Source organism: Drosophila eugracilis, unplaced genomic scaffold (assembly GCF_018153835.1).
Source record: "Drosophila eugracilis isolate 14026-0451.02 unplaced genomic scaffold, ASM1815383v1 contig_415, whole genome shotgun sequence".
Lineage (NCBI taxonomy): Eukaryota > Metazoa > Arthropoda > Insecta > Diptera > Drosophilidae > Drosophila > Drosophila eugracilis.
Window position 1 is genome coordinate 405,912 of NW_024573278.1, and position 12,044 is coordinate 417,955.

Sequence of the window (12,044 nt, forward strand, 5' to 3'; positions counted from 1 at the left end):
AATTGCTGCGGGATGAGTCCGCGCAGCCACAGCCTCTGGCATTCCAAATGGGTCGAATTTTAATTTGTTTAAATGAAATACTCATTTAGGGCTTATTGACAAACAAATTGAATTGATTGATCTAAATGAATTTATATGGTGAGCAGTGCCCAAGCCACTCAGATTGCCTCCAGAGATGGGATGAGATGAAATGGGTGGATGGGTGGTTTGGTTTAGTCTTCTGCGCATTTGACCCGCTGTTAGTCTGTCTATATGGGAGTTCACTTGAGGGCAGATTTTCCATGTTAGGCTCGCCGAGCGTGGCGAGCTTTGATCCAGTAAATTGAGAGCGTGAAACGAGCTAGGAGACGGGCACTCTTCAGACCAAATTTGGTCCTCTGCAGAAGGATGCTCCCTTGGAGCTGCACTCACTGCAGATCTTTGCTGGCCAGTGTGTGTGCGTTTGGCTTGGAGAGGCATGAGCTCCACATTATTTGAACTTAATTACACAGCCGCAGTCGAACCGAGACCGAAGTTAAAGCTGAAGTCAAAGTCGGCGCCCCGTTAAATCGTTTCCACTACACATACCAATCGCCGCATAGAAACGGCGGGAACATAAAAATGTTTGCACTTCGTATTTGTCGCGCATAAAATCTAATATCGAATTACAAGGCCCGGTCTTTGGTGAGGAGTTCGCAGCTGTGTGCGTGTCAGTGAAACTTTGTGGCAGGCTCCAGTGTCCGCCAACCCCATCTACCCACCTAACCACCTCCCCACATCCACATCCCGCTGCCATAAAGAAACTGAATTGAGTTAAATGCGCGATAAATTGCTTTTTGCATTTATCATGGTCGCCCTGGCAGGCGGCAGTCCAAGTTTTCGCTGGAGCCAGGCCAAGCCTAGAGACCATGAAGATGGTGTGGCGACTCTGTGGACTCCACCCAGACTCCTCTGCCCTCTCCCTCTCTCACTCTCTACGGCTGTGGCGAATATTGAACAAGATTTTTAATTAGTCGCCAAAAAGAAGAAGAAAAAGGGGGAAAAGCCAAGAACCCAAGACTTCGAGGAATTTAGTCAAGTTCAGGCCAATCATGGTTTATTTATGCTCTGCAGGAAGGTATTTATTGGGCCAGATCCTGGTTGATCACCTGGCTGATGTAGGCCAAAAAACTGGACACTCGCGTGTAGACATCTGGTCTGCCCGAGGCACAGGTGGACGAGCCATAGGAGACAATGCCAACCAATTGTGGCTGCGGGCCGGGCTTAATCAGGGGGCCACCAGAGTCACCCTGAAATTGAGAAATTATATTTTATATTATTTAGGACGTTAATAATTTCTAAGTTACCCAAAAAAACGATAATTAAACTGCAATTTAAAGACCGCAATTCGTACTTACCACACATGCTCCTTGACCTTGTACAGCCAGGGCGCAGATCTCATTCTTGGTTACTCGGAATCCTTTCTGGTTGCACTCCTCATTCGAAATGGTGCGATAGTTCAGTGCCTGCAGTTGATCCGGCAGAGTAGCCGAGGAAGTGGATGGACTGGTTGATCCCCAGCCAGTAAGACGAACAGGAACCTTTTCCCCAATGCGATCAGAGCCTCCAATCAGGATGGGACTGATGTTAGCTCGCTCCAGACGAAACGGAGGAGTTACCTTCACCAAGGCGATGTCGTTGATGATCCTAGGATTCATTGAGTACTGCGGGTGGACATGTTTGGTCACCACTCGATGACGTAATCCACCTGCCTTCCAGTTGAGTGTCCCGACGACCACACTAACGTCCTCCACCTTCATCTTCTCCATACAGTGTGCCGCCGTTAGGACATGCTGGCCACTTACAATAGAACCTCCACAGAAATGCTGCCAGCGACCACGTCGTTGCATTTGCAGGGACACCTGGAAGGGCACCGTCTCGTTTACCAGCTGTCCACCATTGATCCTGGCTGGTGGTTCGGTTGTCGGAGTCACCACATCAGCTAATCCTTGCCGGAGGATCAGGAAAATGCAGAATAAATTTGAGGATTGTCATTTTTGATACTGTTGGGTGAGTGAATGGAATGCCACTGCAAGCCATGCATTTTATACATCTCCAGCAGTCTTATCATTTATTTGGCGATGCAAACATGTAAATTCTTGTGATCTTGAAATAATGTAATGTGGGTGGAATTGGGGTAACCTTCGTCAAGTATCTTCTATAAATAACAGTATTGGTTTTATGTACACTTGGAAAAAGAAGTTAACTTTCTCATCATAACCATGTGATCAGAAATAAGTATTCATAGCATAAAAATGTATCTAAATAACTTTTATCATTGTTAAAATATTATAAATTAGGATCTTCTATTGTGATATTGATATATCCTTATATAAACATTTTTTTATAATAAATTTTGAACATTCCATCTCAAACAGTAGTTACTTAGGATCTCCTGCTGCTCCGCTCCTTGCTGTTCATTTGTCGCCTTGCGTGCCTGGTTATCATAAGCTAGCTGGGATGCGATCCTCCGATCCCATCATAAGACTGGACTTGACAGAAGCGCCTACCTGTTGTCATCAATTAGGTAACACGCTCACGCGACCGATAAATATTAAGCCAGCTCTAGCTTTGGTTGCCGTATTGGTATCTGTTTATCTGGGCAAACGCGCAGCCGTATCTGAACGCTGCTCCGTGGCATGATCTCCTTATCTGATTTGCAAATAAAAATCTGTTTAATTTGCCCAATGCTCGGGCACACTGGCAGCCAATGCCAGATCGCTGCATGTGTTGGGAGTCCAGAGTCATAATTTATAAGACCAGTGGAGGGGGCGACTTGGATTTGGATTCGGATCGCGGAGACTGAGGTGCACTTCGCTGCTGGTGCTATCCTGAGCAAATTAAGTACTAAAATAAACGACCAATTTACTGATTATGCAAAACACGCAATTAATTTTCCACTTGCAAACGAGTGCGGAAAATTAATTGCCTGCGAAGCGGAAAACTCATTCGGCTAACCAGGCTGATCCCGTTTGTTTATGCTGGCATCGGTCATAATCATTTGCATACGGGTCGAACCAGAGGAATGTTTTCTGGTGTAGCCCACCTGTTCTGGTTGATGCTCTTGATTGACCCTCCAATCGACATGGTTAGCAAAACCTTTCCCAAGTTGCTACTGGATTTTAAAACCTGGTGTATATAAAATGCCACATCTCCCACTCCCAGACAGATCATAAAACCAGCGGCTCTGCTTTATGAAGTCAGTCAATAAATCAAGCTGAAGACGTTGGCGGCAAAGAGACAAACAAGAAAACAGATCCCGAAAACAAAAAGCCCATAAAAATTGCACCGAGAATGAATGCTCACTTCGGTTGTCTGCCTGCTCTTCTTCTGGGCCACACGCACAATTCCACTGAAGTTGGCTGGCGAACAAGGCCAAGATCGAGGGCAACGGCGGGGCAGGCAATCAAACAAAATGTCATAATAATGATGGCGTCCCGTCGGAGCGGACAGGCAGGATGCTTATCTTGTTAACACCGAACCGATCCGCAGGCCCTTGGAAAGGAGGATATGGTTTGCTGATGAAATGATTAAAGTGCATTTTATTAGTGGGAATTTCGAATCGCATCGTCTGTGGAATCGCAAAGTTCTTTTTGTTTAGTTTTTAATTCGCATTGAAGCGAGAACTTCTTTTAAAAGCAGTTACCTGTTATATTCAGTAGTTGATAAAGCAAAAAATACATTTAAGTTTTGAAAGAGTTGAAAGAAAGTCTTCTTAAAAAGCTCTTCCCTTATATGATGATGATTTCCTTTTACCAATCTTATTTTACGTTTTATATATTTTCCTCTGCGCACCTTTCCTGATTAAATTTCCCTTGCTAGAACAAAGCTTAATGAGTTAACACAAGGATTAACCCGTCAACCTGACTAGAAGTCGAAGGCGCACCAAGCTCACATGCAAATTAGAGGCAGGAATTAAGCATAAAGTCTGCAGATAAGTCATGCCTTGACAGGGTGGTCCAATTAACAAACGGCGGCAGGAGGCAACACGACAGACGCCAGAGTTGGATTCAGATCCCCAGACACATCCTGTGGATGGGGATACTCGCTGGCGATATAATAAAGCCATTTCGGGTTCAAATCGGTTCGCTGGCTGGCAACTTCGTGGCGCTGCATCGTTGCCCAGGACAATTAACACAGAAGTCCAAAGATCAAGACCTCAAACAGCAGCCAGGATGGAAATGGTGAAAAAGGAGAATGTGGAGGAGCTAGCGGAGGAGTGACCACGAAACCAAGAGGTGTGCATAATTAATTCGCGCCAGTGCGCCACACACACAGCTGAAGCTGTTCCATCCAGATCCAGCTACACCCAAAATGATTCATTAGCTGGATGCAATCAGGCCCGGAACTGACACATCTGACTCCGAATGTGGACCAGATAGCACTTTCGGAGCCCGCCCATGGGATGGAAGAAGGAATGAAATTGAGGCAGAACTTGCGATGCGATGGAGCCTGATTTGCATCGAACATGTGGATGGCCTGGAGCTCCTGTCTTCTGCAACTGAAACCGAGACTGCCTCCGAGGTGTCCGAGGTGCTGATTGCCAGCGGCAGGTCTCCTTGTCTCCTCCTTGTCCGCACAATGAATTAAAAGAAATGTCCGCTGCCGTTGCAGTGGCTTGTTTAATCGGAATATTTAAATTATTCGCTGATTAAAACTCTCAGGCAGATCGCTCTGAAAGGAGTTTGGCAGTGGTTGGAAGTCTGGTTGTTGGTCTGATTCTGATTCTTGAACTGACTCTGTTCTACTTTTGCGTAGGTGTTATTCCCTGGAATCGAGGAAGCTCGCTCATCGCCTATCTCCTAGTCTGTCTATAGGTCTTTAGTCCCAGTTAAATGACGTATGAGTTTTTTATTACTTCTTTGATTGAGCAAACAAATCTTAGTTGGCTTAAGCCACAACCCTACTATGTAGTTTCCCCTTGCCAACTGTCGCTTCCTATAGTCTAGACCACTGCTATCGCTGCCCAGCGACCTTGTAACCCATTACATGAGGTGGGACGACCGCCCACAGCTCCATTCGATAAAATTCAAATGAATCGAGCAGAAGGAAAAACCCCAATTAATTGGAGCTTCGCCATGCCTATATAAACCTCGGATGCATTTCTAGTTTCAAGCTCAGTCCTCAGTCATGAACGGAGTAACTTATTTTGTGCTGTTTGTGGCAGCTTTGTCAGCTCTGGATGTCGTCCAGGGTAAGCCCATGGGCAATGTCATCGATTGTAAGTTTAATTTATAACTTAAACGTAAACAATGATTTATAACAAAGTATACGATCTTCTCCAGTGGAAAAGTATTTCGAGGAAGCAGACACCAATTCCCACGAGCGTGTGGTTGGCGGCTACGATGTTCCACAGGATGAGTATGTTCCCTACCAGGTGTCAATGCAGTTCCTTACTCGCAGTGGAAAGCAAAGACACTTTTGTGGAGGATCCCTAATTGCCCCAAATCGCGTTCTCACAGCTGCCCACTGCGTAAATGGCCAGAATGCCAGTAAAATTAGCGTCGTAGCCGGGATTAGAGATCTGAACGATAGTTCAGGCTTCCGCTCTCAGGTGCAATCCTATGAGATGAACGCGAACTACCAGGAACTGGTGACCAGTGACATTGCCATCCTCAAGATCGATCCACCCTTCGAGCTGGACGACAAGCGAGTGTCCACTATTGATGTTAGTGGTTCGGATTTGGTGGGAGCCGATCAGGAGGTTCTCCTCACAGGATGGGGTTCTGTCTTTCACTTTGGCACAGGTCCTTTTGCCAAATATCCCACTGTGCTGCAAAAACTTGACTATAAGACCCTTAGTAACTCCAAGTGCAAGGAGACGATGACCCAACTGACTGACACTGAGATCTGTGCCTTGGAGAGATTTGGCAAGGGAGCTTGTAATGTAAGTAAGATTTTACTTTACGTCTTCTGTTTTAATGTCTTTTTATCACTCCTAGGGCGATTCTGGTGGTCCTCTGGTTATGAAGAGTGGTGAATCCTATAAACAGGTGGGTGTCGTCTCTTATGGCACTGCTTTTTGTGCCTCCAATAGCCCTGATGTCTACACCCGAGTGTCCATGTTTGATGGTTGGATAAAGGAGAGAATGGCTTAAGGTTTTGTCAAGTCTATTTTGTCAATCAATTGAAGATGATCATTTGGATAAATTAATAATTTAATAAAAAGGTTTATCTTTCTATCAATCCTGAATACAGTTCATATTCAATTGTTGCTAACTTATTGGTATTTTTGAATTGCTCGTTAACAAACTTCCTTGTTAAAGAACTACATTTACATTGAGCCCTCCGCATTCGCAATTAGATATTTGCAAACAATGTTACTAGGTTACATTACCTGCAGAACTGCTCATTATAATTTCAATTTCAAGATCAAATTTAATGGCATAAGCAAGTATCCAAAGTGGCCCAGATATATGCGATACATATGCAAATTCCCTCTCTAATGAGGGCCAAACTTTTGTTTAAGTAGCGTGGCAGATGCAAAGCCAGTGGCACAAACAAACCAACGATGGGTCTAACTGAGCTGCTTGTGATCGGAGTTATAACTATTGGAGGAGTGTTTGGAAGGCTGAACTGTAAGGTTGCCACCAGATTAATTTATATTCACTTGGTTATATAATGTTATACTCCCATAGCCCGTCAGCCCAGTGGTTATACACCTCATCGAATTGTAGGCGGAGCTGATGTCCCGGCGGGAGAACACGTACCCTATCAGGTTTCCCTGCAGTACAAAACCCGCGGAGGTCAGATGCACTTCTGCGGTGGTTCCATCATTGGCCCCAGTCATATCCTGACAGCAGCTCATTGTTGCCAAGGCTTAAATGCAAGTCGGATGTCTGTGGTGGCAGGAATTCGTGGTCTGAACGAGAAGGGCTCCCGCTCTCAGGTGCTTTCCTACAGTATCCATCCCAAGTACCAAGAACTGGTGACCAGTGATCTTGCCGTGTTGTCCATTGATCCTCCTCTGAAATTGAACAACTCCACCATCACCGCCATTGAGTATCGATCTAAGAAAAAGGATTTCGTGGGTGGTGGAGTTCCTGTGACTCTCACAGGTTGGGGACTTCGTTTACCAGTACCCTTCCCATTCCTGGAAGAGGTTAACTATCCAAATGTACTCCAAACGGATGAGCTACCACACGATATCTAACAAGGAGTGCAGAGATGCTGGCATGGAGAGTGTCACGGACACAGAGATCTGCGCCAGAGGACCTTTCAGGGGAGCCTGCTCGGTAAGTTTGGCAATATTTAAGATGTTTTTAAATATTATAGTCAATATGTACCATCTATATTTTTATTTCCAGGGCGACTCTGGGGGACCTCTAGTTATGCAAACGGAAAATGGACCGAAACAAGTGGGAATCGTATCTTATGGTCTGGTTGTGTGTGGTCTATACATCTCTCCGGATGTCTACACCCGGGTGTCCACATTCAGTGGATGGATAGGAAAGCAACTGGAGTCGTAAACGGAAAAGGTTTCCATCCAACCCCTTTAAATTTATTCACTTGCAAGCAAAATAAATTTAACTACTAAGGTAAAACTAATATAGTTTGTCATCTACTCGGCAGCTGCTTCGGCGGGAGCTTCCTCAGCGGGTGGAGCAGCCTCCTCCGCAGGTGGTGGTGCTGCTTCTTCAGCGGGAGCTGGTGCAGCCTCTTCTGCAGGAGGTGGTGCAGTCTCTTCTGCGGGAGGTGGTGCAGCCTCTTCTGCGGGAGGTGGTGCAGCCTCTTCAGCGGCTGGTGGTGCAGCCTCTTCTGCAGGTGGTTGTGTAGCTTCCTCGCCAGCGGCAGGCTCAGGTGCCACTTTCCCTTCCTCTGGTGGAGGAGCTTCACCATCCTGACCTTCCGCCAAATCCGTGGCGGATGCGCGAGCCGTGCCAGGAGCTGTTCCAGGGGCTGTACCAGCAGCAGTTGCCGGAGCAGTGGGCACTCCTGTTGATGGGCCAGTTATTTCACCATAGCCACTCTTAGATGTGTCAGGAGAGGTGGAGACGGCAGTAGGTTCTGTTCCATCCGTCGGTTCCGCACAAGGATCTGTGATTGGCTTGGTGGCAACACGCTAGAAAAAATATCAAATTTTAGACGTTAAAAATGAAATAAAAAATTTAAAAAAATATATAGCAATTGAAACTAAGGAGCGGGTGAAGAATTACGGCTGCTTTAACTTACCAGCATGACCCTGCGGAAGAACCTCTGGATAATGCTCGCTGCATGTTGCCGGCGCTTCTCCTCCTCGTCGTCTTTCTTCTCCTAGTGATGTCAAAAAAGTAACTTCGAAGGGAATCAGTATAAATATCAATCCACTTACAGACGCGCAGACACAGACGCAGACTTCCTGTGGGAACTGGAGACGGACCCAATATCCACGCCAAGCACTCTGAATTTTGATGGCCGCCTCTTCGCGCATTGCCTCATTAATCCTCTTTAGCTCTCTGTCTCGGAAGTACTGGTAAAGCAGCTCGGTTCCATCGGCTCCGCGCTCCGCAGACATATAGGCCTCCACGAAGCGCTTGTAGGCCGATTCGATGGCTGGACGTGACATGGCCAGCTCCTCGTCGCTAAACTTACACTTCACCAGCAGCTCCTCCAGGATGTCGACGTCCTCAAAGTTTATCGTCTGCTTTCCACGTCGCATCTCACAGCGTCGTTTCTCCAGGAAGTTACGGAAACAGTCCTCCAGAACCTGGGCCATCATCTCAGACTTCTCCTTGGTGAGATCGCATACACAGAGGTCCGATATTATACTGTCCACCTGTCGAAGAGCCCTGTCTAGAATGGTCTTGGCCACTAGACAAGTAAATATGTATCAGTAATGGTAAACGAAACCCTAAAATGTTTAAGAATTCAAATCTCACCCATTGCCTTCTCCCTGGTCACGATCACCGAGTGAAGGTAGTCTATGATGAACTGGCAGAGACACTCCTTCGTCGGCTGACATCTTAGGACCTCGCGTGTTATATCGGAAAGAAGTTCCGGCAGACCTTCTGGAACATTTATCGCCTGTTGGCGCACCTTTCCGCGTTGAATCAGGTAATTCATCTTGATTTATCAGAAATATAATGCAAAAATTCTATAATTTTGAATCGTAAGCAACTTGGCTGGCAGGAATATGAGAGCTGTGAAATGTTTTTGTTTATTAATATTTAAAAACATCGACGTTTTTATATAGGTTACTACAATGAGAATAAGTCGAATAATATTTAATAATATTTTAATTTTTTATTCTTTCTTAAAAAAAAGAAGTACAATATATAATATTCGAATAGTAATTTTCTTCTAATTTGAGTTAAAAGCGCCTTATATTGCTTTCTACACGGAGAGACTGTGCACTACATTGCTAATGTAAAATTGGTTAGCTTTACGTACTTCCGCTAGGTGGCGGTCATACGGGCTTAAAGTCAAACAAACAATTTAATATTAAAAGTAAAAATAATATAAATAAATTCCAATTTTAATACAGACACAGATACATATAAAATAAACACAAAATTAACATAAACAATTATGTTCAAATTTCGTTCAGTCAGTTAGTTATGTTTGCACTAACACTAATACCACTGCTAAGGAGCTCAAAATGAAATCTTACTTCCGGTCGCTCCTCATTATTCCTTCATATCTTTATTAAAAATTTGTTTTTACAAAGATTTTCCATAGTAGATAATCCCGTCCTCGTCCACACGTGTCTCTAAAAATTCAACAAAGTCCGCCATTACTTTGTAAAATGTAAAAGGCAACAATTTTAAAATGAACTTGTATTTTGTATATGAAAAATGCTAGAACTTTGTACTTCTCAGCGAAAGTGGGTGTGTATCGGTAATTAGCATTTCCTGATTTAGTATTCAGCCGATATAGGAAATCAACAAGGTTCTTGCTGGATTCTCATTTTCAGAAACCATTGAACCGATTTCCATTCCTTTCCTTTTCAGCTGAACCTTAACACAGCCACTGGTAATTTCACAAAGATAGCTTCAAAGCAAAAACTTTCGATTATGGAAGGTAGGCAATATATATATATAGTTGAAATACTATATATAAATAGCAGTGGCTTAGGTAGAGGGGATTACATTTTTTTAAGAAATAAGTTTGGAAATGTATTTATTTCAAAATCAAAAATACATTTCAATTAAGATCCAAAATATCTAATGGGTCCCCTTAGCTCATGAGTAGACGCCACTGCCTTGCTATTCGCCATGCGAAAGCTGCATATAAAAGCTGTTTTCCTCGGGCCTCTGTCGATCGGCTCGTTGACGAAAGCGAAAACAGCGGCGAAAGCTCCGACAACCGCGATCGCAGCTGTCACTACGGGCTTGGGATCAGTTGGACGACGGAATGCAGCAGCTGATCAGAGTGGCGCGGACGTTGGGTGAGGAAATGGTTGGGTGATTCACAATTACCTGGATGATCGATGTGCCGATTTCCCATTCTTAGGTCAACGACCGAGCGGCGCATGGAGTGTGCGGAGTATGGCAGCCGGAGACCGTCGAATCGCCTGCCTAGCCGCGCTCTCTGAGACCCACCAAATTCTACAGAAGACTTGCCGGGAGTTCGCCAATGCGGAACTGGCCCCTAAGGCCCGGCACCACGACCGGGAGGAGCTCTATCCTGCGGAACAGGTCCGACGGTTGGGGGAACTTGGTTTGTTGGCAGTGGCTGTAAAGGAAGAGTACGGTCAGTAGTGGATTACATATCTATTAAATATTTATTGATGTTTTGTTAATGACCTTCGCAGGTGGATCCGGACTCGACTACCAGGCCTACGCGATTGGCATGGAGGAGGTGGCTCGCGGTGATGCAGCCGTATCTATTGTAATGGGAGTAAATAATCTGTACCTCGGTGCAGTGCAGCAGCACGGAACAGAGCAGCAGAAGCAGGATTTTCTGGTACCGTACACCCAGGGAAAGCACATAGCCTTCTATGCATTATCTGAGCCAGGAAACGGTTCAGATGCTGGAGCGGCAAGCACAACGGCGAAGTTGGATGGGGATAACTACATACTGAACGGTACTAAGGCATGGATATCCAATTCCAAGGAAGCCAGCGGTGGAATCATTTTCGCCACGGTGGATAAGGCTCTGAAGCACAAGGGGATCACTGCCTTCCTCACGCCCAAGGATGTTTCAGGACTTTCCATAGCCAAGAAAGAGAGTAAGATGGGCATGCGGGCCACTTCGACTTGCCAGCTGGTTCTGGAGGATGTCCCTGTGCCGCGATCTCGCGTCCTTGGAGCTCCAGGCGATGGTTTTAAGATAGCCATGCAGTCCCTGGACTGTGGAAGAATAGGAATCGCTGCCCAGGCCACGGGCATTGCACAAGCTGCTCTGGAACTAGCTGTTGATTATGCGCAGAAGAGGGTGGCCTTCGGGAAGCAACTGGCTCGGATGCAGCTCATCCAGCAGAAGCTAGCCGACATGGCCACTAGGGTTGAGACCTCTAGGCTTCTCACGTGGCGCGCTGCCTGGCTGAAGGACAATGGATTGCCCATCACCAAAGAGGCGGCCATGGCAAAGTTGCACGCCTCTGAGGCCGCCACCTTCTGTTCCCACCAGTGCATCCAAATCTTGGGTGGAATGGGTTACACAACGGATCTGCCTGCGGAGCTGTACTACCGCAACGCCCGCGTCACTGAGATTTACGAGGGAACCTCGGAGATCCAAAGGATAGTCGTGGCCAATGCTGTTCTCCGGGAATTTGGCGGGGAGTGATATTATTGTTTTTCTAAGTTATTGTTGGCATACATATCAGAATTCTTGCATTTATTCTCATATAAGAAAAACTTGTTAAGTTGCTTAATTAGAATTATAAAATGTTTTTAATATCTTATGATCGTCAGATGGTTTAAATGAAATTGTTTAATTTTTTTATATTAAAAAATTTGTCTTTTAGCTTTTTTTGTGTTTAAATTCATAAAGCCTGTTATTGCTCTATTTAAAAAGCAACTGTTGGTAATTTCCAGTGTTCAGCAACAGTTCAAATTTAACATTCTGCTTAACAGTTGGGGAGTGACCATAATCGATAGCTGAAA

The 12,044-nt window shown here is 45.3% G+C and overlaps 5 protein-coding genes across 5 annotated transcripts; 3 read left to right on the forward strand and 2 right to left on the reverse strand.

Moving 5' to 3' along the window:
* Positions 1–1,100: 1,100 nt before the first annotated feature.
* On the reverse strand, positions 1,101–1,994 carry LOC108111750 (chymotrypsin-1; the record flags this gene model as incomplete). Its single annotated transcript, XM_017221305.2, has 2 exons — positions 1,101–1,268; positions 1,377–1,994. Coding segments are annotated over 2 exons (786 nt in total), but the record flags the coding sequence as incomplete, so codon positions are not given.
* A 3,154-nt stretch (positions 1,995–5,148) lies between these two features.
* On the forward strand, positions 5,149–6,133 carry LOC108111741 (chymotrypsin-1). The gene is made up of 3 exons (XM_017221294.2): positions 5,149–5,239; positions 5,304–5,905; positions 5,961–6,133. Exons 1-3 carry the CDS (start codon positions 5,149–5,151, stop codon positions 6,114–6,116), a joined length of 849 nt encoding a protein of 282 aa, XP_017076783.1. The 3' UTR covers positions 6,117–6,133.
* Positions 6,134–6,529: 396 nt separating this feature from the next.
* On the forward strand, positions 6,530–7,487 carry LOC108111736 (chymotrypsin-1). Its single transcript, XM_017221290.2, is given in 4 exon segments — positions 6,530–6,596; positions 6,657–7,144; positions 7,146–7,253; positions 7,326–7,487. Coding segments are annotated over 4 exon segments (825 nt in total).
* On the reverse strand, positions 7,485–9,134 carry LOC108111735 (translation initiation factor IF-2). Its single transcript, XM_017221289.2, has 4 exons — positions 8,877–9,134; positions 8,330–8,808; positions 8,191–8,271; positions 7,485–8,080 (listed from the first exon to the last, which is right to left on the reverse strand). The coding sequence occupies exons 1-4, from the start codon at positions 9,058–9,060 to the stop codon at positions 7,580–7,582; spliced, it is 1,245 nt and encodes a 414-aa protein (XP_017076778.2). The 5' UTR covers positions 9,061–9,134; the 3' UTR covers positions 7,485–7,579.
* A 1,174-nt stretch (positions 9,135–10,308) lies between these two features.
* LOC108111725 (short-chain specific acyl-CoA dehydrogenase, mitochondrial) lies at positions 10,309–11,842 on the forward strand. The gene is made up of 3 exons (XM_017221278.2): positions 10,309–10,384; positions 10,450–10,689; positions 10,751–11,842. Exons 1-3 carry the CDS (start codon positions 10,351–10,353, stop codon positions 11,722–11,724), a joined length of 1,248 nt encoding a protein of 415 aa, XP_017076767.2. The 5' UTR covers positions 10,309–10,350; the 3' UTR covers positions 11,725–11,842.
* The last annotated feature ends 202 nt before the right edge of the window (positions 11,843–12,044 follow it).

Coding starts and splice junctions, on each gene's coding strand:
- LOC108111725 (XM_017221278.2), top strand. CDS start 10,351: ATGCAGCAGCTGATCAGAGTGGCGCGGACGTTGG. Junction 10,385..10,449: donor CAGAGTGGCGCGGACGTTGG/GTGAGGAAATGG, acceptor TCCCATTCTTAG/GTCAACGACCGAGCGGCGCA. Junction 10,690..10,750: donor GGCTGTAAAGGAAGAGTACG/GTCAGTAGTGGA, acceptor TGACCTTCGCAG/GTGGATCCGGACTCGACTAC.
- LOC108111735 (XM_017221289.2), bottom strand. CDS start 9,060: ATGAATTACCTGATTCAACGCGGAAAGGTGCGCCAACAGGCGATAAAT. Junction 8,272..8,329: donor GCGTCTGTGTCTGCGCGTCT/GTAAGTGGATTG, acceptor TGACATCACTAG/GAGAAGAAAGACGACGAGGA. Junction 8,081..8,190: donor TCTTCCGCAGGGTCATGCTG/GTAAGTTAAAGC, acceptor TATTTTTTCTAG/CGTGTTGCCACCAAGCCAAT.
- LOC108111741 (XM_017221294.2), top strand. CDS start 5,149: ATGAACGGAGTAACTTATTTTGTGCTGTTTGTGGCAGCTTTGTCAGCT. Junction 5,240..5,303: donor CATGGGCAATGTCATCGATT/GTAAGTTTAATT, acceptor GATCTTCTCCAG/TGGAAAAGTATTTCGAGGAA. Junction 5,906..5,960: donor TTGGCAAGGGAGCTTGTAAT/GTAAGTAAGATT, acceptor TATCACTCCTAG/GGCGATTCTGGTGGTCCTCT.